We start from the raw sequence: 26,989 nt of genomic DNA, 5'->3' as shown, positions 1-26,989 counted from the left end.
TGACTGGTGTTCTCTGTCCTTCATTTTACTCCTACCAATCCTTTGCTTTAGTTTCTCTCTTCACTGGCTTGCTAGTGCAACTGGGATTCACTCCAAAATTTGTGTCTTGATCTATGCTTCCCAAAATGATTCTGTTCCTCAGTACTTCCAATATTTAACCTGTACATATGTTCCTTCAAGAAATCTCTGTTCACTAGCTATCTGCTGACCAGGGCTGAATTAACCATTAAGCAAAGTAAATAGAACAAGATGCAGAGGACAGAAAGATATGGAAGAAGATGATCCACTGTGGCAGCCTCCTAACGGGAGCAGCTGAAAGAAGAAGAAGAAGATCTGTTAAGGGTGCTAACATCAGTTTTGATTTTGTTTTTGTCAGTGTTGGGATTTGGATAAAGTGATTGTGCTTAGGGCATAAAAGGAAGTGAGGAACCCCAGGGATTTTCCATGGATCATATGGAGAAAAACTGCAAACGGTGCAGCTGAACACAGTTCAACAAAAAGGGCCTCCCACATTAAATGAAAAAATGACATATATATACAATAATAATAAATAATAATAAAATAGTAATGATAGAGATTGATGACATATATTAATCTTGAGAATACAACAGAATTAGAATCTGGTAACTGCCACACGGTCCACCAAGGCTCATGTGATTGTTCTTGTCCTGATCTTGTTGGCTGTCCCGTTCTGTCATCTATTGAGAGTGAGAGCGTTGGCAGACATACGACAAATAATGTACATGTACGATAATTTTATGGCATGTACGATAATGCATAGCATACCATAATTATACACAATTTGTATGATAATTTTGAAAAAAAAATTATACAATAATTTTATATGGAAACAAAATTAATTTTGTGTTTTGAATCTACACACAGAAATTCCTCTTATTATTATACATGCATGTGCTGCTTTGATATAAAATTGTGCTCATAAGTTTATAAACCCTGGCAGAATTTGTGAAATATTGGCCATTGTTGGGAAAATATAAGTAACTGCGCAGAACGCTTTCCTTTTAATTAGAGGGTGTTGTCAGGCGAGGCAATTTATTATTGCATAATTGTGTGTGCCCTTCTTAAATCATAATGATAACTGAAATCACCCCAATGGGCCTGACTGAAAGTTTACATACCCTTGAATGTGGAGGCTGATAATAAACACTCAGGCTCAATACCGCCGCTCCCTATACACAGAGTATGCAGTCTGCGTAGCGCACCAACTCCCAGGGGGGCACCATCCCAGCTGGTCAAAAAATCGTTTTTATATATTATAATAATAAATTAATATTAATAATATATATATACAAATAAAAATCTAAATGTATATATTGCATTTTACGGGGAACGCAGAGTAGGCTAAGCACACGTTATGACGCAGGCGCCCTCATGTATTTACTTTTATTTGAATAAAGTTCTATTTTGGCCCCTATAGTAGGTGTTTTTTTTATTATTTTATTTTTACTTCCGTAATATTTGGGGGAGAAGGCACAAAAGTAAATTTCTGCTTAGGGCACCCATTTGGCCAGCAGCGGCCCTGCTCAGGTTGACACACACAGGTTCAAATTAAGGGTAATTAAGGGTAGAGTGTCAAAAACCTGTAACCCCTTGTATTGTAGTCAGTGTGTGTGCATAAATAGTCAATTTAAATTCATGCAGAGCTGCACTGACTTTGCTGGATACCAAGCCATGGGGAAAGCAAAAGAACTGTGAAGCACGGAGGAATGTTTTCCAGACACTGTCTAATATTTCCGATATTCTGCCAGGGTATGTAAACTTCTGAGCACAACTGTATATGGGGAAACCCAAAATCTTTTAAGTGCTTAGGGTCTCTAAAGGTCTTAATGCGGACCTGCTGCTGACCATCTCTTCTCTTTCCAGACAAGGCTTCACTATACTTGTACCAATGCCGTGGAATGATCTCCCTTCGGCTATTCCAACTGTTCCCAATTTGCTCACGTTTAGGGATCTTTTCATTAAATATTCTGGAACCATTTAGTGTCTCTTCTGCAAAATGTCTGCCGTTGCACTCCAAAAGAGTTTAGAATTCTGTTTATCATAGTCTAGCTGGAGGTATAATTATATAGTAGTACTACTACAACTCCCTCTTGCTTTGTTCTTTTTTCTTGTTCTCTTTTGCTTTTGATGTTTGCACCTTGTAATCATTCTTTTGTGTATTGTAACTTGTTTTGTGAGTCTCTTTGACTAAAGGCATCAGCTAAATAAACAAATAAATAAATAAATAATCGTGTTTGAAATGAAGAAGTATAAATTAATACACCTGAGACCTGACTAACTGCCATTGCACATTACTGACAAAGTTGTTTTCTTTTGTGTTTTTATTTTTTTGCAGTGCAAAATGGAATTCCAGGCTTGTTCTTCTGGGAAGAGCATCTCTGTCAAGTGTGATGGACCTTGCCCCTGTCTGCCTGGACAAGAAACGGTCAAGCCAAAGGCCAACAAGAATGGTATTTAAAGTATTTCCTTTGTGTGGCTGCTGTTCTTTGGGAGGTGATTCTGGGAAATGCCATTAAGGATAAAGCACTGGGAGTCCCTGGTAGTGACATTATGTCCTAAAGTGACATTTCTCTCATAGACGCATCAGAAGGAGGAGAATATTTTAACATAATGATCACAAATAAAAGGTCAGAGCTGAAAAGCACAGGGTGGCTGAATGATGTAAAGACAACTATGGCTCTGTCAAAGAGGCAACAGTACTCACAGGGCATGGGAAAGGACAGCAGCTATATTACATATAGGCCATTAAAGGGGGCAAACCTACTGGGAATTTTGTGACAACTGGGGCTACCGAGAGGTTAGATGATATCAGTTTGTTTAGGGCACCACTGATCACCTCAAGTGACCAATCGTGTGATCCCAGCTTAGAATATTAGAATATCAGTATGCTGCTGCTGGAGTATGTGAATTTCCCCTTGGGATTAATAAAGTATCTATCTATCTATCTATCTATCTATCTATCTATCTATCTATCTATCTATCTATCTATCTATCTATCTATCTATCTATCAGAACAACTGTGGCAAGAACAGACCATTCAGCCCAACAAGCTTGTCTATCATATTCAAGTAGAGAATAAAATCATGTCAGATGTTGGAGTTCCTACTCTGCACCATACTGCCTTGGAACCGTGTCTATCATTCTTTGCATGAAGATGGGGAAATTACCAAAATTAATTCTTACAAGTCCAGGGCTCTGGTTGTTTTATGGAAAAATGATAGGCAAATGAAGTGACATGGCAGGAAGAAAAAGACAACTAATGACATCTGCTGAGCCTCAAACAAATCACAGAGCCTGAGGACATGATGAAGAACACCATAACAGGAAGAAGAAGAAGAAATGCAACAACATTGGCTGAGCATGAAGTGCAAGATCCAGAATTCAAGATCCACGATGGAGAAATGAATGCAACAGGTGGTCCATGTGTAATTACTGGGGCTAGACCGCGGAGCATGAAATGTGGGATACAGAATGCAAGAATAACAAAGATGGAGAAATTCATGCAACTGGAGGTCTGCGTGTTTCATTAGGCAATATTATTACGACCTATCCTGCATTGTATATATCACTTCTTAGCACTATCAAACAGCGTGACCTTCATACATATGTACCTATCATATATAATGATTTTATATTTATCACATAACTCCAATCATGTATCCCATATAGTTCCAATCTCCTATCTTACTATCTTTTCCAAAGTCTGTGTGACGATAATGTTTTATAGTTTTCGGCCTGACATATATGGCAAGATGCCATTCCTTATGCCAACATTCCCTATTTTTCTAGGCTTGGGACAAACCAAAATGGAGGTCATACAACGTTCTTAATATGTTTCATCACTATGTATCATACATAATGTCTTTCAGATGTTTAACATATAGCATCTGTCCAATCTCTTTATCATATATGCAGTATATCAATCATATATCTCAGCTTTCATTTCTATCTGTCTATTATATAGCGCCTTTCATTTCTATCTATCTATCTATCTATCTATCTATCTATCTATCTATCTATTATATAGTGCCTTTCATATCTATCTATCTATCTATCTATCTATCTATCTATCTATCTATCTATCTATCTATCTATCTATCTATCTCATGTAGTGCCTTTAACGTCTCTCCTATATAAATGCCTTCAAGCATTTCTTTCCTGTTACACACTTACTTATCTTGCCGTTCAGCCCGGTCAGCTTGTTGAGGAGAGCCACAGAATAAGTGAGTCTGTCTATCTTGTACATCGAGGGTGAAGACACACATGTGGACATTTGAATGCATATCCAATCCTGCATTGCAGCATATCTCCTGTATCTTTTAAAGGTTTACTCGCTCAGAATATTGAGCAGTTTGTTTTCGAGTCTGAAGAATGTCAGGCGATGGATGTGATAGCGAAGGCCTCAAGGTGAACTGGCACTTCTGAGAGAATTGCTTATGTTCTGCAGATGCTGCCTGCTCATGAGAGGTGGAGGCCAAGTCTGAAGCACCAGACTTTGCTCTTGATAATGTCTTGTGGAGGAGAATCTGTGCTGTTCTTGACTGTGATGGTGATATTTGCCCTTACTGTAATGTGTCGGGTCTTCGTTATGATTATTGAATTGCTGAGGTTTCATTCCTTTTAAGTGGTCAGTGCTAGAGAAGCAGGTTTGATGGCAGATCACTCATCTTCGCTCAGAGATGCAGGTTTCCACTCTACAAGTGACTTCAAATGCATGAAAACGAGGAGGCTAGCTCAAAGCAGGAACCCGCTCAGCTCTGATTAAAAAGCAGTTTGACGGTGAGGGCATTGAGGGTCTGCAAAATGGATCTGTGCGCTGCTTCTGTGCTTCTGTGCTTCTGTACAGTCACGCCAAGAAGTAATCAAAAAGTAAAGGCTGCAGGGATAGGCAGGTGTGCTCAGTTGGAGTGAAATCCACATGGGACCAGAGGAGCCCTGCTGTACTGAGCTGCACTCTTTCTTTTGTAATAACTTGCACAAAGTATTTTATCATCTTATTTTCAAGCAAAAAGTGCTATAATATTAAAAAAAAAATTCTAATAGAACCAGGACACCCTTTGCTGAGGGGATCTTTGGGATGTGGGGGATGAAGTGCAGATACAGCTGGATGTAAAGAGCACATCACATAATTCATGTGTTATCTAAGCGGGCCTGACGGCTGTCTGACTAATATCCAGTTTGTAATTTATAGCATCTCTTCAATTTGCTCTGCTGTCAGGACGCCTGATTCTAATCTATTTCGGGACCGTGGTATCGTCCGATATTGAGTGGCGCCCTGCAGTAAAGCAATATGGATTATAGTGCACGAGGCACGGCGCCGGCCCCTAATCAAATCACATGCGCCACTTGAGCTGTGAGTGTGCCCTGCATGTTATTAGCGTGACAAGCAAAGAGATAGTTTTTATTGTTTGTTCCAAGGGCTGCATGATGGCAGGGTGGTTAGCGTTTTGTGGCTTTGGAGTCCTCGGTTCAGGTGGGTTTTACTCCTAATGCTAATCCTGCCAAATCCCCAATAGATAAGCTTGCTTCTTTGGATTCAGAATGTATTCCAACCCCTTCACTTTCTACATAATTTACTATATTGTAGATTTCATTTTAAATGAAAAACTTTGCATTTGTTGCCAATTAACGAACACTCAATAACCCATATTAACATGTTTTCATAAAGGTTTGCAAGTTTATTGAAATTCAATAACTGAAATCTGTCATTCGTGTAAGTATACAGAACCTTAATTCAGTAGTTTGTAGAAGCCCTTTTGGCAGCAATTACAGCTCTGACTCTTCTTAACTTACTGTAAGTCCCAATAAGCTTTGCACATCTGGATTTGGGCAGTTTACCACATTTTTCCTGACAGATCCTCTCAAATTCTGTTAGATTGGATAGAGGGAAGCATCTGTAAACTGCCATCTTCAAGTCTCTCCACAGATACTCTATGGGGTTTAAGTCTGGACCTTGGCCTGCTCTTCAAGGACAGTCTGAGACTTGTCCTGAAGCACCTCCAGTGTTGTCCTGGCTGTAAACTTTGAGTCATCGTCGTGCTGGAAGGTGATCCGTAGTCCGAGTCTGAAGTCGCGGGTACTCTGGAGCAGGTTTTCTTCATGTATCTCTCAGTGTGTGGCCACATTCATCCTTTCCTCAGTTCTGCCCAGTCTCCCTTTCCTTGCTGCTGAGAAGCACCCCAATAGCATGATGGTGCCACCTCCATGCTTCACCGTAGGCAAGTAATGAGTAGTGTCTGGTCTTTGATAGACGGAGCGCTTAGAGCAGTTTTTGTCTCCTCAGACCAGAGAATGTTTTCACTCATTCATCCTATGTCTTTAACTCAAGAATGTCTTCTGTCTGGCCACTCTAACATACGCGTTTGATTGATGGAGTTCTGCTCAGATGGTTGTCCTTCTGACCAGTACCCCCATCTCAGCAGAAGACTACTGTTAGAGTGACCATTGGGTTCTTGCTCATGTCTTTGATGGAGGCTTTTCTTGCCCAGTTTACTTTATTGGACAAATGGCCAACTCTAGGAAGACTTCTGTTGGTTCCAAACTCCTTTCATTTCACAAGTATTGATGGCATTGCACTCCTAGAATCACTTAGAGCTTTAGAAATGGTTTTTATTCCCTTGCCCTGATCTGTGTCTCCCCACAGTTTGATCACAGGGAACTACAGAGAGTTCCTTGGACTCACTTGTAGCAAAATAGCATTTATTTTGAGAATTTGTTTGGCTTGGCTACGGATTAAATTTCCTGCAAATCGCTTTGCTCATCTCTAGCGATTGGCAGCAAGTGAAATGGACCAATCAGATTTTCTCAGGGGAGTCAGAGATAGGAGCTGAGCCTGGAACTTCTACCTGTTAAACCATACACCCAGGAAATGACTTGGCTGTAATGGAGTATGGATCCCTAGAGCCCGCTTAGAAGTGAAACAGAACAGTCAGGAGGGCCCTGCCTGGCTCAGTACTCCTGACGTAACGCTTCCTCCTCCCGTCAGCCTGCAGTCTCTGTCTCGGATTAGCGTGAATATTTTGCTCCTGCAAGTGAACTATGATTCTTAACATGATGAGCGAAGTCGCAAAATCGACAGAATGTTCAAGCAAACTATAGAGAAAAACCTGATCTAAATCCATTAAGTAGTTCTCTCATTCTCTAACTAAGCAGATTTAAGATATGCCCGAGGCTGGCACGTGGGTACGAAGCACCCCGCACCCCTCGGCCCACTGCATCTCTCTTGGATTTGCGCAAATAAATTGGTACCACAAGCGAACTATGATACATATATATATATATGTACAGTATATCTATATCTATATATATACTGTATGTATGTGTGTATAAAGAAAGAAGTGCATTCATATTTGATAGCTCTTGTTTATTACACCATAGTTTTCTGATTTTTCTAATGATATGTGTTATATTTATGAATCTGAATTTGTGGGATCCTCTGAGAAAGCAGACCGGTATATTGGCATAAGTTGAACTTAATGATTCTTTAAACATTATGATATGTCTGAACAGTATATGATTTGACACATTCACTTTAAGCCATGGGAGCTCTATATATATATATACAAGCTGTCTCCTGCGGCTCCGCCCGTGTAGTGGTGAAACAGGACAAACTTTAAAAATCAATAAGAAAAAAATATATAATAATTTGTACTGAGAAGAATTTATATTGATAGGTTTCATATCCGAGGGCACCTAGATATACAATATTTTTGGTTTTGTTATTAGGGCCGAGAATGTAGCTTTGGGAAAAAAGCAAAACGTTGGCAAGGTATCTCTGGCCAAGCGGAAGGTAGGTACACTCCAATGACAAACGTTGCCACTGTATCTGATCCTGTTCAGCTCTGATGGGAGAGCGCCGCCCTCATGGAGAGAAGAGCACGTGGCTGTGATATCTCTCTTAAAAACATCAAATGTTACTCTTTAACAATATGTAGATGATTATGTCTACTGAGCAAATAGGTATCGCAAGCTAAGTGGAGGCAAGGCATGCTTCAACACGTGGCGAGAGGTACAGCGACTCGAACAGAGGCTGGCACGTGAGTGAGGAGGGTCCTGCCCAGTTCCCTACTCCTGAGGTCACATATCGGCACACCGCCTCTCTCTCAGATTTGCAGAAATAAATTGGTACCGCAAGTGAACTATGATACTTAGCGCGATGAGAGTCACAAAATCAACTGGAATGTTCAAGGAAATTATAAAAAAAAAAAAAACGATCTAAATCCATGTAGTAGTTCTCTCATGCAAAATGGAAAGACAGACCTACAGACATTGGAATTATATATATATATATATATATATATATATATATATATATATATATATATATATATATATATATATATATATATATATATATATATATATATATATATTGTGAACTTTGACCCGGGCACACACACAGACGTACAACATAGTTCCACCCAACACACGTTTATTGTACACAATATTTACAGTTCAGTGCACTCACAAACCCCAGTGCCTCCAGCACCGATTCCCCCAATGTCCAGGCCACACAGTCCTGTGCCTCTCTTTCTCCTGGCCGCCTTCAGTCCTCACTCCAGCTCCATCCTCTTCCACCCGACTTCTGCCAATGACTGTAGGGAGGCGGCCCCTTTTATAGGAACCCGGATGGGCTCCAGCTGCTCCCCGGCAATCAGTCCTAGCCACACCCCAGTGTGGCGGAAGTGCTGGCTGCGCACCCGGAAGCCGTCCGGGTGTCCCCTGTCGTCTTCTCCCCAGCACTTCCTGGTGTGGAGGAAATGTTGGGCTCCAGGATTCCTCAGGCACCTGGGCGCCGCCTGGCGGTGGCCACGGGCCCCTACAGGGTTGGGCTTCCAAGCCCTCTACCCGTGGCCCCCAACATAACCAGGACGGACGCCCCCTCGAGGTCTGGAGGAGGCACAAGCCCTCCTCTGGTCCCGGCTGGGGACCACACGGGATATTCCGGCATCGGGTGCCGCCTGGCGGTGGCCACAGGTCCCTACAGGGCTGGGCTTCTAAGTCCTGTACCCGAGGCCCCCAACCTAACCAGGATGGACGCCCCCTCGCGGTCTGGTGGAGGCACAAGCCCTCGGCCGGGGACCACAATATATATATATTTATATATATATATATATATATATATATATATACAGTGGGTACGGAAAGTATTCAGATCCCTTTCAATTTTTCACTCTTTGTTATATTGCAGCCATTTGCTAAAATCATTTAAATTAATTTTTTTCCTCATTAATCTACACACAGCACCCCATATTGACAGACCAAAAAATGAATTTTTGAAATTGTTGCAGATTTATTAAAAAAGAAAAACTGAAATATCACATGGTCCTAAGTATTCAGACCCTTTGCTCAGTATTTAGTAGAAGCACCCTTTTGAGCTAATACAGCCACGAGTCTTCTTGGGAAAGATGCAACAAGTTTTTTCACCCCTGGATTTGGGGATCCTCTGCCATTCCTCCATGCAGATCCTCTCCAGTTCTGTCAGGTTGGATGGTAAACGTTGATGGACAGCCATTGTTAGGTCTCTCCAGAGATGCTCAATTGGGTTTAAGTCAGGGCTCTGGCTGGGTCATTCAAGAACAGTCACAGAGTTGTTGTTAAGCCACTCCTTCATTATTTTAGCTGTGTGCTTAGGGTCATTGTCTTGTTGGAAGGTAAACCTTCGGCCCAGTCTGAGGTCCTTGGCACACTGGAGAAGGTTTTTGTCCAGGATATCCCTGTACTTGGCCGCATTCATCTTTCCCTCGATTGCAACCAGTCGTCCTGTCCCTGCAGCTGAAAAACACCCCCACAGCATGATACTGCCACCGCCATGCTTCACTGTGGGGACTGTATTGGACAAGTGATGAGCAGTGCCTGGTTGTCTCCACACACTGAGGAGAGGCAAGACACATGACAGCCCGCATGGAGTTTGCTAAAAGACACCTGAAGGACTCTGAGATGGTGAGAAATAAGATTCTCTGGTCTGATGAGACCAAGATATAACTTTTTGGCCTTAATTCTAAGCAGTATGTGTGACCCTAAGCACACAGCTAAAATAATGAAGGATTGGCTTCACAACAACTCTGTGACTGTTCTTGAATGACCCAGCCAGAGCCCTGACTTAAACCCAATTGAGCATCTCTGGAGAGACCTAACAATGGCTGTCCACCAGCGTTTACCATCCAACCTGACAGAACTGGAGAGGATAAGGAAGGAGGAATGGCAGAGGATCCCCAAATCCAGGGGTGAAAAACTTGTTGCATCTTTCCCAAGAAGACTCATGGCTGTATTAGCTCAAAAGGGTGCTTCTACTAAATACTGAGCAAAGGGTCTGAATACTTAGGACCATGTGATATTTCAGTTTTTCTTTTTTAATAAATCTGCAACAATTTCAAAAATTATTTTTTTGTCTGTCGATATGGGGTGCTGTGTGTACATTAATGAGGAAAAAAATTAATTTAAATGATTTTAGCAAATGGCTGCAATATAACAAAGAGTAAAAAATTGAAGTGGGTCTGAATACTTTCCGTACCCACTGTATATATATATGTTTGTGTGTTGTAGCCACTAGGGGGTGCTCTGCCACCACAACCCAGACAGAGACAGGCGGGAGACAAGTTTGCCACACACCACACATTTATTTACAGCATCTGCCTACACAATGTCAGGCAAAGTACCGCACCGCACCGCACCATTCAGTCCCTTCTTGCCAGTTCTTCTCCCTCCACTCCTCTTCAGGCTTTGTCCTCTCCTTCCGACTCTGGCTCCTCATGGAGTGAGGTTCCTCCTTTTTATAAGGCACCTGGATGGACTCTAGGTGTCTAACAAGCTTCTTCCGGCCACACTGCTGGGTGTGGCGAAAGTGTGACCAAATAAGGCCCTGGAAAGGTCCATTTGCCCCCTGGCGGTGGCCACAGGTTCCAACAGGGTTGAGCCTCCATGCTCATAACCCGTGGCCCCACTGAAAACCAAGGGGGCTGCCCTCTATTGGCCCGGGCAAGGAACTGGCCCGGCAATCCTTTTTCCCCGGGTCCTTCCATAGTTTGGGCGTTCTGGCCAGGCAAGGGCCCCGGCCATCCGGCACAGTGTATAAAGAAAGAACTGTATTCGTATTTGATAGCTCTTGTTTCTTACAACGTAGTTTTCTGATTTTTCTAATGATATGTGTAATATTTATGAATCTGAATTTGTGGGATCCTCTGAGCCACTTTAGCTGGCAGACCGGTATATTGGAATAAAGTGAACTGAATTGTTCTTTAAACATAAGTGATATGACTGAACAGTACATGATTTGACACACTCACTTTAAGCCATGGGAGCTCTTGACATTCAAGCTCTGAATGATAAAAATATAAATTGTCACTAGCAGCTTCCCTGTGGAGATCACTCAGTGCTATCCATGTTGATCATTTCTTCACACTGAAAGATGTTGACTTCATCTGCAGCATCCATTACTTACAAATCAAGTAACATGTAAACAAAGTGGAATGGTGGCAGAATGGGGAAGGCAACTCCAAGAGCCTGGCCGTTAATTGGGTCCCAATCATAGTCTGTACTTTGACCTCATGTCTTCCTGAGTTGTTTTCCAGATACTCCAGTTTTCCTTCTCTTTCCAAAAATGTACGCCTAGGCCTGTTCCTGCAGCGATCATCATGGACCCCTCACTTGGTGGGAGGGGAAGGCCTATGGACAGCTACAGCTTACTTCCATTTTCTGAACATCAATAAATTCAATGTCTGTCTTTTGAAAGTGGCCGAGGGGATACACTGTAGCTTTTTCCTTCTCACAACTCCTGGTATAGAAATTTTCAAAGTCTCCACCACCATCACTCCCCCCATCGGCGTCTGGCTCCTTTATTTGCCCTGTCATAGCTCTGTTGGAGTCCTTGGCCTCGAGCTCAGTCAGTTTAAAGCACACATGAGTGCCTCATATCTCACGTTGCCAGGACAGGCACCATTTGATCATTACAAACATGGCTTTCATCGGCTCAGTTCCTCCCAAAATCCAAAGAAGGCTCTTACTGTAGGAGGGGTGCTGCTAACTGGTGCTCTTGCTGTTCTCTCCTTCTTTGCCAACCAGCCATATGTTTAGCGAGGCTGAGGTTAGTGACTTATCTGTACAGTACCCTGATGATACAGTTATTGTGGCGTGTAGAAGGAATGGGCAGGAAGGGGAATAAAGGGATCTGATTGGAGCTTTTGGTGGCTGGAGCAATAAGAACTGTCTGGTTCTGAACCCAATGAAGACCAAGGAGATGATTGTGGATTTCTGCAGGTCTAAGCTCCCCCTTCACCCTCTTAACACCCGAGGGAGGACATCAAGGAGACGCAGGTTTACAAATGTCTAGGTGTACACCTTGATGATAGACTGGAATGGTCTTTGAACTCAGATGTCCTCTACAGAAAGGGACACTGCAGGCTCTTCTCCCTCAAAAGATTCTGATCATTCAACATATGTAGTAAAATTCTGTCATTGTTCTACCAGACAGTTGTTGCCAGTGTCCTCTTTTTTGCTGCCATTTGTTGGAGAGGCAGTTTGACAGATGAGAACAATAAGAGGCTGGACAAGCTGGTGAAGAAGGGCAGCTCAGTGCTGGGAAGGACTGTGGAGTTACTGGGAATTGTGGTGGAAAGGTGCATGAGGAAGAAGGTACAGGCCTTCACGGACAATAGCAGTCACCCTCTCCTTAATATTGTGATGGGTCAGAGAAGTAAACATAGCAGATGTCTTCTCTCATTGTGCTGTAGAAGAGAATGCATTAGAAGATCATTTGTAATTACTGCCGTGACATTTTATAATGTTCTTAACAATACAAGTGACTCATGACCTGGACACCACTCTACCTTCTGACATTGTAATACTTAGCCCATTTGTACTTAGTATAATTAATTAATTAATAAATGTTCATTCTACTTGCTTCTATAATACTTTTTAACAATAGATAGATAGATAGATAGATAGATAGATAGATAGATAGATAGATAGATAGATAGATAGATAGATATGAAAGGCACTATATAATAGATAGATAGATAGATAGATAGATAGATAGATAGATAGATAGATAGATAGATAGATAGATAGATAGATAGATATGAAAGGCACTATATAACAGATAGATGCAAAGAAGCACTATATAATATTTATCTGTCTATCTATCTATCTATCTATCTATCTATCTATCTATCTATCTATCTATCTATCTATCTATCTATCTCTGTTATATAGTGCCTTTCATATCTATCTATCTTATTTCATTAATTAATATTACTCCTGCATATTTGCATAGTTCTCTGGACACATGAAGATCCAGTATTTTAAAACACATAATCATATTTGTCATTAAACGAGTTGTAAAATTGTACATTTTGGTTTCATGTGACGCGTGCCCAGGCCATTATAGAGCCATTGTTAAATTCACTGGCATGCCTAGACAGGATGAACTACACTCTTAGAAATAAAGGCACCAAATTTGTCTTTTAGACTGATGCCATGGAGAACCATGTGGAAACATCCACATGAAGGTTCCAGAAAGATCCTTTTATTTCGATTCATAACAAGCTCCATAAGTAACCATCCACAGAAAGCAGCAGATTTGTGGAACACCACTGGTTTCCTGACTTTGATAGGACTCTCGCTGCATACAATCACACAGGCTAAGTTCAGGTTTCCTTGATTTATTGCATCCTGCTAGGTGGCCTACCAGACATTACAGATGTCTGCCTTCTCCACAAAGACCCAACCAACTGCTTATGCCGTGAACACTTCTTGGAGTGAAGTGGCTCTTTGCCACACAACCCATTTTACACCCAGTATTTTTAAAAGTGTTTGATGCTTAATAGTCTTTAGGATTCTTTTATTATGGCAAGTCTTTGACAAAAAGGGATTTCTGTGTTTAATGTTTTTTTTTTTAGATAAGAGAGGTAGAAAGGACTGGCTATGATCTTCATTGAATTCGTACTGGCAGAAAGTTTAAATTATGAGGATTTAATAGGAGAGTGCGCTGAAGTGAAAATTAGGAAAATAAAAATGTGAAACTAATCAGCTGTGGTTCATGCCTTGTAAGCCTTACATTGTGCTTATTTTAATATTTTAATGACTTATGCAGACAGCATTTCATCTTCTAATGTGTTGCATGGATGAAAAAAGTTGCTTTTCTTGGTATGTAATAAATAAAGGTGACAATTTCCAATTATTTATACTCGAGAAGTGGACGTCTGTCTGTCTGAAAATAAAGTTGACACCTTTAAGCATTTCATTTTTTATGACTTATACTTCACACACACATACACATGTACTGTGCCTATTAAAAGTCACTTTAGAACAAACATTTTCTAAATCACTAATGCGTCTGTATGGGCTTTATGATATAAAGCCACAAATTCCTATAGATAGACATTATAATAGACCGATATGTAGGTAGATGTGACAAGCACTATATAATTTAGAGATTTACAGATGTGAAAGGCACTATGAAATAGAGAGATAGACATAAAAGGCACTATAAAATAGAGAGATATATATTAAAGACATTATATAATAGACAGACAGATGGGAAAGGCAATATATAATAGAGAGATAGATATAAAAGGCACTATAAAATACAGAGATAGATATAAAAGGCACTATATAATAGATAGACAGATATGAAAGGCACAATAAAATAATGACAGGTGTGAAAGGCACTATATAATAGAGAGATAGATATAAAAGGCACTATATAATAGATAGACAGATGTGGAAGGCACAATATAATAATTACAGATGTGAAAAGCACTATATAATAGAGAGTCTGATGGAAATCAGGGGCAACAGCGAGGCCCAAACCCCAACACGAACACACACAGGGAGTACCGGGTTCAAATAATGGAAGGTTTATGAAATTCACCTCCACAAACTAACAAAAGCACAAAGTCAGGGTGTCTCTCTGCACAAACCACAATACCTCATCTCAGTTCCTCTGCCCACCACACTGCCCTCCTCCAGTCGAGTGTTGCTACATGTCCTCCCAGCTCCGACTTGCCTGGATAAGGGTGTGTGGTCCCCTTTATTAAGAGCCCAGCAGTACTTACGGTGTCAGGGCCACTGCCCAATGGAAGTACTTCTGGGTCATATGAAAGTCCCACTTATTAGGGCACTCATCTCCCTGCAGTGCCCCATTTTTCGTTGCAAAAAGAATCCAGTGAGTGTCAGTCCTCCAGACCAAAATGACTTGTTGCTGACAGAGGTCCGACGAGAGTGGCCAGACTGGTTTGAACTGACAGAAAGGCTGCGGTATCTCAGATAGATAACCATCCTGTACAGCTGGGGTGAGTAGAAAAGCAGCTCAGAATGCACACAATATCAAACCTTGAGGTGGGTGGGCTACAACAGCATTAGACCCTGTCAGCCAAGAATAGAAAGCTGAGGCTGCAGTGGGCACAGACTCACCAACACTGGACAGCTGTAGTCTGGTCTGATGAATCTCAATTTCTGCTGAAGCTCACAGATGGTATGATCAGAATTTGGCACCCGCAGTACGAATCCCGGCACCCAACCAGCCTTGTTTCAGCTCTCCAGGCTGGTGGTGGTGGTGCTGTTTTCTTGACACACGTTGGGCTCGTTAATGCCAACCTATCATGCCACAGCCTAATTGGGTGTTCTTGCTGACCAGGAGCCCATCTTTTAATGGCTCCTTCTAGCATGACAATGCCCCAGGTCTCCAAGCAAAAGTCATCTGAAACGAGTGTCACGAACATGACAATGAGTTCAGCGTTCTTCAGGATGTGACAGGATGGCAGATTTGTGGCATGAAGGTGCAGATGACAAATCTGCAGAAACTCGGTGATGCTATCGTGTCAAACATGGACCAGAATCTCAAAGAAATGGTTCCAACATCTTTTAGAATCCATGCCACAAATAAATGATGAATAACTGAGTGTTACTACACTTAGTCAGTCATTTTCTAACCTGCTTAGTTCTGAACATGGTTGTGGGGGTCTGCTGGAGTCTATCTCAGCAAGCATAGGGTTCCAGGCAGAGAACAAACCCTAGATGAGGTGCCAATCCATCACAGGGCACACCCACACACACCAAGCACACACTAGGGCCAATTTAGTATAACCCATCCACCTAACCTGCATGTGGGAGGAAACTGGAGAACCCAGAGGAAGCCCACGCAGACATGAGGAGAACACATAAACTCCACACAGATAGGACCCGGGACATGAACCCTGGACTTCTTACTGCAAAGCAGCAGTGCTACCATTGATACTGTTACTATAGTCTGTCAATCATTTTCCAACTCGCTATATCCTAGTACTCTTCTAATAATCTGCTCAGTGAGTGTAGGTGGCCATAATTAAGGAACCCACAGTGATTGAGTTGCCCTGAACCCCATGGTCTTCTTTTTGACACACTTGTAAATTTGCTAAGCTACACTGACCCTGTCCGAGTCTGTGTGCCCCCCATTTAGTGGGTAACAAATAGGAGCGGGTGTATGTCTAGAAATGGTGCAGTGCCCACTCACGGGCAGGTCTGAAAGGACTCTTTTCAGTTCTACATGCCAAAAGGTCAATGGCAGAGATCCGAGAGGGGCACTACGGGTAACTCCGCTGGTTCTAGCTCACTGGCAGGACTGCTTGGTAATGGAGTCCTTCTCCTGCCCTTCTGTTCACTCTTTCTTCTTCTTCTTTCGGCTGCTCCCATTAGGGGTTGCCACAGCAGATCACCTTCTTCCCTATCTTTCTGTCCTCGTCATCTTGTTCAGTCACACCCATCACCTGCATGTCCTCTCTCACCACATCCATAAACCTTCTCTAAGGCCTTCCTCTTTTCCTCTTCCCTGGCAGCTCTATCCTTAACATCCTTCTCCCAATATACTCAGCATCTCTCCTCCTCTGCACATGTCCAAACCAACACAATCTCACCTCTCTGACTTTGTCTCCCAATCGTCCCACCTGAGCTGACCCTCTAATGTCCTCATTTCTAATCCTGTCCATCCTCGTCTCACCCAATGCAAACCTTAGCATCCCCTTCATTACTCTTTTTTCTCCTCATTCCCTTTCTCTATAAGCTGTTACATTTAATTAAATACTGTATAGCGTCTTGAAAACGATTCAAGGCAGACCCTCACTAGTAACATAAAAGGAGAGGCAACTTCACACGTGCCCTCTGCTTTATTCCTGGGATTGCCAGCATGAGTTTGCTGCCCACAGACTAAATGAGGCAGCCTCCCGTGGACTATCAGTCTTTTAATGGAGCTCAGCCCAGACCTAGGCGGGGGGCGCGTCTGCTCATCCCCATGCTTCTTACCCGCTCGTTTCTCCAGCTCATAAGCTAATTACATATCGGAGTGACTCGAGCAAGGCTGGCGTACCATGAAACCTCCATTTATTCCAACTGTCACGAAAGCGAATGACTGAACGAGATGGACGCAGCTAATTAGCGGAAGCGCACTTGTCATCGGCGTCTTCTTGCCGTTCTCGTCTCCACATAGCGAGACGCTGAGTGGAGGGGCGGAGGAGGGGGTCTTAACACGGCTGGAGAAACGTCAGCGCTGAGCCCACAATGCAATGGATTCCACGGATTTAGTGAGGAGGGAGATGACTGGATCGTCCATCAGACAAGTGCAAAATCCTCCAGCATGGAATGACGGCCGAGCTCGGTACAGGTTTCTTTTAAACGGAGCCTCCTCCCCACAAGTTCGAAGTGTAAAAAGTAAAATCCTGGACGGGCATCTGAGCAGATACTGACAGAGAAGCACAAGCAGAGCAGTAAAAAGTCAGAAAATGATGATGGGATGAAATCCCTTAATATTTTAAAGTGCGGCTAGGGAGAAGTCGGACTGGAAGACAGCAGTGCGACGCAGCGATCTTTATCTAGCGCGATGCAGCTAGTTAGCGCTAGGGGGCAGCAGAGAGCCACACGAGTGAAATACACAAGCTGACCTAACGAGGCTGAATCTTCTCACTCACTTAGTCAAGCGAATTTTTGACATATAATTTACACATAAAGGGATGGACATGGTCAGCAACAAACCTCAGGTATGCTGTGGCATTTAAACGATGCTCAGTTAGTACTAAGGGGCCCAAAATCTGCCAAGAAAATATCCCTCACACCATTACGCCCCCACCAGCAGCCTGAACTGTTGATACAAGGCAGGATGGATCCATGCCTTCATGTTGTTGATACCAAATTCTGACCCCACCACCCAAATGTCGCAGCAGAAAACGAGACTCATCACACCAGGCAATGTTTTTCCACTCTTTGATTGTCAAATTTTGCTGAGCCTGTGTGAATTGTAGTCTCAGTTGGTTGTTCTTAGCCGACCTGGCGTGGTCTCCTGCTGCTGTAGCCCACCTGCTTCAGGGTCCCACATGTTTGTTCAGAGTGTTCTTCTGCATGCTTTGGCTGTATCGAGTGCTTATTTGAGTTCCTGTTGCTTTTCTATCAGCTCAACCCAGTCTGACCATTCTCCTCTGACCTCTGGCATCAACAAGGCATTTAGGCTCAGAGGACTGACGCTCACTGGATATTTTCCCTTTTTCAGACCATTCTCAGTAAACCCTAGAGATGGTTGTCCGTGAAAATCCCAGTAGATCAGCAATTTCTGAAATACTCAGACCAGCCCGTCTGGCACCAACAACAATGGCACATTCAAAGTCACTTAAATTGCCTTTCTTCCCCATTCTGATGGTCAGTTTGAACTTCAGCAAGTTGTCTTGACAAGGTCTACATGCCCAAATGCGTTGAGTTGCTGCCTTGTGATTGGCTAATTAGAAATTTGCATTAACAAGCAATTGATCAGGAGTACCTAATAAAGTGGCCTGTGAGTATATATACATTATGCCTGTGTTATGTTCTGGGTGTTTTGTGGGTGGTCCCCCAGGAGTAGGGGCCACCAGGCCATCATTGTAAGGGTCTGGCCTCAGTTCTCTAAAGGCAGGGACAACCCATAGATCCTTGCAGTTCTTTTGAATGCGCTTGGGGATGGTGAATTTTCTTCTGTGATCTTCTGTGTTTTTGATTATTTTGTGAATTCTTGGACAGTTGAACCTCTGCTCTGCTTTTTATGACTTTGCCCCTTTGCTTTCACATGGGCACTTTCTTTGCTTGTGTTATTACCTTTTGCAGACACCGCTTCTATGCCTGTTTTGCTCTTCAGAGGTTCACAGAGTAAAAGGGCCTCTTTTATGTGAAATCAATCTTTTATTTATAAAGATTTGACATCTCCCTTTGTGTTACAAGCCAGGGTTTTTGATGGTGTTACCCCCTCTAGTGGACATTCTTGAAACAGTTCGAGACTTATGTGCTCAGAAACTCTAGAGATTCACAACATTCAGGGGCTTTTTTATTAAACCAATTCTGACACCCCTTTTTAGGTGCCCCGGATGTCAAATTTTGCACCCCAAACATGTTTTATACTGATTGACCATCTTGAAATGTATGATTTCAACTTTTAGAACATTACCAATAATTCACAAGTGTCTCAGAGTAGGAAAACAGTCCAAAATGGATCAAAAATCTCACAGTGATGCAAATCTGGTCCTACTTTTAGACATTGCAGTAAAAACATTTTACCAATTTTCCTAATTTTGAAAACTACTCTTAACTTCACCAGGATTTATGAGCGCTCATGAGCTGTTAGAACACACTAAGAGCTGCCAGAAGGTGGCACTCGGGTAGAGATTGGCATGTACATTCTGGAAAAGGCAGAAGACGCTGAGCAATAATGAACTCATAAAAAGATATTGGTCAGACAGACATGGAATAATGTTTGTAACAAATCTTGTGTGTTACCTGATCCCTCCATCTGCAAGGAGAAGCCACGTGCTATTAGCTGAAAGTGTCAATAATGTTATGTGGAAAATGTGACTTTGCAATAACAATGATTGGGGTTTGTCACAGCCAGCCATCTCTTTAGTTTTGCACCAATCTCTGAGCACCCTTACAGTGCATGAGCTAATACGCCGATTTATACATTTCCTCACGACTCCACTTGATGTAATATTGAAGCAAACAGCATTCATGCAAGCGGCACACACATAAAAATCATTACTTCAAGTGTGGATGAGCATGCATATGAGAATCACAAGTGCTTTCACAGTATCAACACACTTCTGATCTTAGGTGCAAACTGTTTTGTTGTAGCCAGCATGTTATTCTGAAGATAGATGGAGTGGGATGGATGATTGACAGAGAACCGTCACACAAGCCTGCTGAGCTCCTCATTCCACTTACATCTGACTATTCAGGAAGCTTTAAGAAGAGTGACAGGGACTCCCGGGGCATTGGATAAACAAAGGCTGGCAGAAGTTGGGGTGGGGCGGTCATGTAGAGAGACACTGCATGTGATTCTGGAACGTAATCGGGAACACTGGAAGAGTGAACGTGTCTTGAGAAACAGTGCATGAATAGTCGTTACTTTACGAGATGTTTCGAGTGGCCACCACAGCGGGAATGTGAATCTTCTCAAAGTACAGCTGTGAATCATTCAACGTCAACTAACATGCCTGATATCAGGCTTTATTGTCATTTGGTGTGTCTGCCATGTCCTTCTACATTGATGCTAGTTATAGTATTATTTTGGATGTTGTTGCAAAGTGACAATAATTAAGTGCAGCTTAGAGCTATCCAGTGACCTGAGACAAAGACTTTACTCCTTCAGTACTGTGTCTCTTTGGAGAATCCTTGGCCACTGGTTTGACTTTGTGTCAAATGAGCGGTTGGTCCTAGACTCCCGAATGAGGCACATGACCTGCATTGTGAGGGAGCGTCAGTTACAGCACTACGGCCATGTTGCGCGATTCCCCAAGGGTCATCCGGCTGACAGGATTCTCATTGTTGAGGACCAGAGTGTCTGGACCAGGTCAAGGGGTCGCTCACGCAACACCTGATAGATAGTCATTTCTGGAAGGTGGGACTGGAGCACGTTTCTGCCTCAGTTTGCCAGCCAGGATCCTGTGGTAGGTGCAGCAATGTGCTATACCGTTGCATGCTCCCTAACCTGACCTGACCTTAGAGCAGTATTGATCCTTATTATGTTTTCCTTCTTCTCCTGTTAATTTAATTACTAATTATTATTATTATTATTATTGCAGTGAAGACGTAGTGTCAATATCAGAAAACTATGAAACAACGTCATGATTTCCATAAGAAACTACAAAACGCCTTCATGAGTGCCAGTAAAGTGCCAATAGAGAACCGTTGTTTTTAAGACTGTCTGATGGTGTTTATCATGAAAGGCCTGATGTATTACAAAGAAACACTCTATAAATAACTGTAACTAATAAAATATTCAAAAAGGAAAATACAATTAAGAGTAAATGTAAAATGAAATGTCTGGACTCCATGCGGTTTGGTGCTTCCACCATAGCTGTGATGAGTAAGCGGCATGCTGGTGTGATGTGGCTGAGAGCTTCACCGCTGTGCCCGCCGTCACCAAATGTCGAAGGTCTTTGAATGCAGCTGCTGTAGGGCACCGCTGGAGACGTCTAGTGATGTGCGATTGACTTTCAGCACAAATTCATTCATTCATTCCTGTTCTTCATTAACACAAAGACGATGAATAAATGCCACTGGCACAATGCCAGTCTCAGGGCGAGCAAGAAATTGAATGAAATGAAATTTACCCGCGAAGTGTCATCACTCATCTCTACCAAGCCTGCACCTCCCGTTCAGTTTTAATCACAACAGTTTAAAACACATAAAGCCTTTCTGAAATAACGGGCTTCAGTTAGACGCCCGGCAGCTTCAAATACAAGCCTTCCATAATGAAAGGAAAGCCGTCTGCTTTGTGTGTGTGCCTGAGGCCATTCCGTCGGCCAGAGTTATTATGCTAATGAAGACTAAGTGTAAACACCGCAGCGTGCTTGTTATATCAACCACTGAATCGACTTGGCTGACATTATTTCATTTACCTTTTTAAAATAAAATTGGACTTTAATAAAGTCAGAATCACTGGACTTCACATTATAAAAATATTTCACAAGGCAGACCAAATTGCCTTTGGAAAAAGCCTGGAATGGCTACGGTCTAAAGACGCATGTTAAACTACAAAGAAAATGGTTAGTAGTTTCTACACCTGTCTACTCCAATACCTTTAGTTGACTAAATAAAGAGATTAATAACTCAGTTTAGCTCTGACTTGACAAAACTATATTGTAACAAGAAACTCATCTTTTTCGCTCACCACGGCCTATCGTTTTGTAATGTCGTACAGGGTGATTCTAATGAGCGGGACCACAAATTATGATGTATTACTGCCTGAATAACGAAGCAATCCAAACAAAATAAACATCACAATATTCCTGGATAAATGTACAAACATTTTTGACTTATTTGTGAATTAACTGCATGATGGTGAGAACAGTGTAGGTTATTTCCAGAAGATGGAGCAACCTGTCACACATCAACTCGCACAATTTGGATAATTTTTTGGCAATTTGGTCGTTTCAAAGGTACTATGGCCACCACGTTTGCCCTACCAGTCACCTCCGGATTTTTTCCTTTGAGGAGCGCTGAACGGAAAAGTGTACAAGAAGAAGCCTCGTACATTGGAACGATCACAGCGGAACATTGAACAGGAAATTGCTGTCATCATCCCCACAATGCTTGAGGATGCCATTGCCAACATGGAGCGATCTGTGTTTGCGAGCAGAAGGAGACCATTTTCAACACCGAATGTGATTGGATTGTTTCTACATCTATCAAGATGCGCACTGTATTTATTTTGTTTCTATAATTTCATTCTTACGTGAGTAAGACATTATAACTCAAGACCCCAGCCATTAGAATCTCCCAATATTTTACACACATAACCAAAGGCACAAAATTTGGGCCAACAAGCCAGCACGATGGAGGCCTGCCCTGTATTGGCCAAACTTGCAAAGAGAAATTTCATTGCACTGTGCGGACGTAGCAATAACTCTGAAACCAAATGACACACCAATGCAAAACCTTACATGTCTGAAAAAGTTCTATCATTACCAAGTGTGATATCAGTAAGCCATGATGAAACAGAATTAACAGAATGACATGTTTCTTAAACAGAATTGAACAGAATAAAATTTTTTAGCACATGCTGAGTTGCTGCTCAGAATATCAATGACAAGGTCTTCAGTAACGTTTTGCTCTTTTTCGATGTTAGACATGTCCCTAAGTCATATCATCTTCATGGCATTACTGAATACCACAATACAGAGACCTGCAGCAACGTCTGTGAGCTCCAAATCCCCAGCCTTACCCACCTCCAACATGGCCCACCATTCCACCCCACCACCAATGCACAGTTGTAGATGTGGTCCATGGATTCATTTATCTCACAAGCCATATGATTTATCAATGTGCGATTAAACATCTACTTGTGACATCACAGTAAACATGGAAACACAAAGAAGTAGCGTCCATGGATAAAAACCCATCAAGGAGTTACCATAATACTCGAATCCAATCCTAGGCAGAAAGAACAAATTGTTAAATAGGGAGAGCAGGCAAACTTGATAGAAAGGTAGTGTAGATGATGGATGGGACACTTACATCTCGACCAGCAATGACAAAAGTGCCAACACTTGAAAACCACATACATATTTGCTTTCTTACCTTATCTTAAGCCATTCCATTATAAAGATATACCCCGCAGTGCCGGGTACTTCGGTTACACTCCCAGAAATGAAGATGCTAAAGTGTTTTTTTTAGAGATACACCAGGGAAGGTTCTAGAAAGAAAATTTAATTAGTAAGCTCCATAACAGATTCCATAAAAAGCCATGAAAAGATGATCACAGATTTCTGAAATGTCAACAGGTTCATGCAAAGGGCGCTCACTGCCTGCAGTAACACAGGCTAAGTTCAGGATTTCTCAATCTTTCAGATTCCTGCCAGGTTGCCCTACCACCCCTTGCAGATTTCTGTTTTGTCCACACATTAGGAACTTTTTCAAAGCCCAAGTAACCAACGTCACATGCATAAAACCCTTCCCACAAAGAAACAGGTCTTTGTCAAGCAATAGTTCTGCAAGAAACTACATAAGCCAGTAAAGTATTAGCAAGGAGCGAGTATTTTAAGAGTGTAGAATACTTTCCACAGTACCTTGTGATTGTTTTCACAAAGGAAGGCACTCTATAAAGGTAAAGGTTATGTCTCCACTGAAAAGGAAAGAAGGTTAAAGATACAACAGCTGTATAGCCTTCATCTTGTTTGCAACTCGAATGGAAAGAGTGGCTAACATTCTGTATATAAAAGGGAACAGAGATGAAAGGAGATGGGGATGGCAGTCAAGAAAATGCTGCCATTAGAGAAGATGAAGGGAGAGATGAAAAAGTCAGCTGGTCATCAAGACCTGGATAATCATGTGGTCTGTCTACAGTAAGGATGAGCTCTGCTTTTTCTGTTTTTCATTGAAAAGTGTCTTTTAAGCCCTACAAAAGAATACAAACAGGGACATCAATGTGGCGATGATGAAGGGATGTGAATTGTTCTACAATTGGCTTTATAAGGTCTTTGGTTTAAATGGCTCCCTGAAATGGTCTGCTGGCCATCTCTGATGGCTTCACCTATGTAGATGGCTGGATGCTTTCTTCAAGAAATGCAGTAGATAAAAATTTTAGACTAGCAAGAAGCCTGCAGTTTAATATTGAACTTACCAGAGGAACTGGACACAGGAGGTATTATTGGTGACATATTTGCAAGTGACATGGTGGCTTCTGTTACAGTTCAAAATGCCTGGTGAGGAATGTGTCTCTCCTGTGTGAAGTGAGCTTCAGACGAGAAGTTTGCACAAGTTAAGTGGTCTACAAAGAAAGATAACTGAGAGTATTTTTGGTAGTGTGGGAAACACTTACCTGTAAAGAAAGTTTTACACAATTACAAATCAGAATTACAGTCCCCCCCGGGGACCATATATATATAGTGGGTATGGAAAGTATTCAGACCCCCTTCAATTTTTCATTCTTTGTTATATTGCAGCCATTTGCTAAAATCATTTAAATTATTTTTTTCCTCATTAATGTACACACAGCACCCCATATTGACAGACCAAAAAAAGAATTTTTGAAATTGTTGCAGATTTATTAAAAAAGAAAAACTGAAATATCACAGGGTCCTAAGTATTCAGACCCTTTGCTGTGACACTCATATATTTAACTCCGGTGCTTTCCATTTCTTCTGATCATCCTTGAGATCACCTTCATTTAAGTCCAGCTGTGTTTGATTATACTGATTGGACTTGATTAGGAAAGCCACACACCAGTCTGTCTATATAAGACCTTACAGCTCACAATGCATGTCTCAATCTAACAAAGAGTGAAAAATTGAAGGGGGTCTGAATACCTTCCGTACCCACTGTATGTATATGTATATAAACTGCTCAAAAAAATTAAAGGAACACTTTGAAAACACATCAGATCTCAATGGGAAAAAGAAATCCTCCTGGATATCTATACTGATATAGACTGGGTAATGTGTTAGGAACGAAAGGATGCCACATCGTTTGATGGAAATGAAAATGATTAACCTACAGAGCCCTGAATTCAAAGACACCCCAAAAATCAGAGTGAAAAAATTATGTGGCAGGCTAGTCTATTTTGCCAAAATTTAATTGCAGCAACTCAAAATTGTGCAGCACTTTGTATGGCCCTGTGGTCTTGTATACACGCCTGACAACATCGGTGCATGCTTCTAATGAGATGACAGATGGTGTTGTGGGGGATCTCCTCTCAGATCTGGACCAGGGCATCACTGAGCTCCTGGACAGTCTGAGGTGCAACCTGTTGGCATTGGATGGACCAAAACATAATGTCCCAGAGGTGTTCTATTGGATTTAGGTCAAGAAAGTGTGGTGGCCAGTCAATGGTATCAATTCCTTCATCCTCCAGGAACTGCCTGCATACTCTCACCACATGAGGCCAGGAATTGTCGTGCACCAGGAGCCACTGTACCAGCATAGGGTCTGACAATGGGTCCAAGGATTTCATCCTGATACCTAATGGCAGCCAAGGTGCCTTTGTCAAGCCTGTAGCGGTCTGTGTGACCCTCCATGGATATGCCTCCCCAGACAATCATTAACCCACCACCAAACTGCTCATGCTGAATGATGTTACAGGCAGCATAATGTTCTCCATGGCTTCTCCAGACCCTTTCACTTCTGTCACGTGCTCAGGGTGAACCTGCTCTCATCTGTAAAAAGCACAGGGCACCAGTGGTGCATCTGCCAATTCTGGTATTCTATGGCGAATGCCAATCGAGCTGCATGCTGCTGGGCAGTGAGCTCAGGGCCCATTAGAGGACATGGGGCCCTTGGGTCACCCTCATGAAGTCTTTCTGGTTGTTTGGTCAGAGACATTCACACCAGTGGCCTGCTGGAGGTCATTTTGTAGGGCTCTGGCAGTGCTCATCCTGTTCCTCCTTGCCCAAAGGAGCAGATACTGGTCCTGCTGATGGGTTATGGACCTTCTATGGCCCTCTCCAGCTCTCCTAGAGTAACTGCTTGTCTCCTAGAATCTCCTCCATGCCCTTGAGACTGTGCAGGGAGACACAGCAAACCTTCTGGCAATGACACGTATTGATGTGCCATCCTGGAGAAGTTGGACTACCTGTGCAACCTCTGTAGGGTCCAGGTATCGCCTCATGCTACCAGTAGTGACACTGACTGTAGCCAAATGCAAAACTAGTGAAGAAACAGTCAGAAAGATGAGGAGGGAAAAATGTCAGTGGCCTCCACCTGTTAAACCATTCCTGTTTTGGGGGTCATCTCATTGTTGCCCCTCTAGTGCATCTGTTGTTAATTTCATTAACACCACAGCAGCTGAAACTGATTAACAACCCTCTCTGCTACTTAACTGACCAGATTAATATCCCATAAGTTTCATTCACTTTATGCTATATATATATATATATATATATATATATATATATATATATATATATATATATATATATATATATATATATATATATATGATGTCTTTCTGTATGTTTCCTCTACAGTTCTACACACTTTGACTGAGCTG

At 42.2% G+C, this 26,989-nt stretch overlaps 1 protein-coding gene across 2 annotated transcripts in view; it reads left to right on the top strand.

Annotated features, from left to right (window-relative positions):
• The window catches only part of spock1 (SPARC (osteonectin), cwcv and kazal like domains proteoglycan 1), a 605,301-nt gene that overhangs the window by 444,138 nt on the left and 134,174 nt on the right, over positions 1-26,989 (top strand). For both annotated transcript variants that reach the window (XM_039774114.1, XM_039774113.1), the window contains one exon: positions 2,357-2,471. In XM_039774114.1, coding sequence (XP_039630048.1) covers positions 2,357-2,471 — 115 coding nt within the window. The remainder of the gene's footprint in view (positions 1-2,356; positions 2,472-26,989) is intronic.

This window comes from Polypterus senegalus, chromosome 13, assembly GCF_016835505.1.
Source record: "Polypterus senegalus isolate Bchr_013 chromosome 13, ASM1683550v1, whole genome shotgun sequence".
NCBI lineage: Eukaryota > Metazoa > Chordata > Cladistia > Polypteriformes > Polypteridae > Polypterus > Polypterus senegalus.
This window is presented reverse-complemented; position numbering and strand designations above follow the sequence as displayed.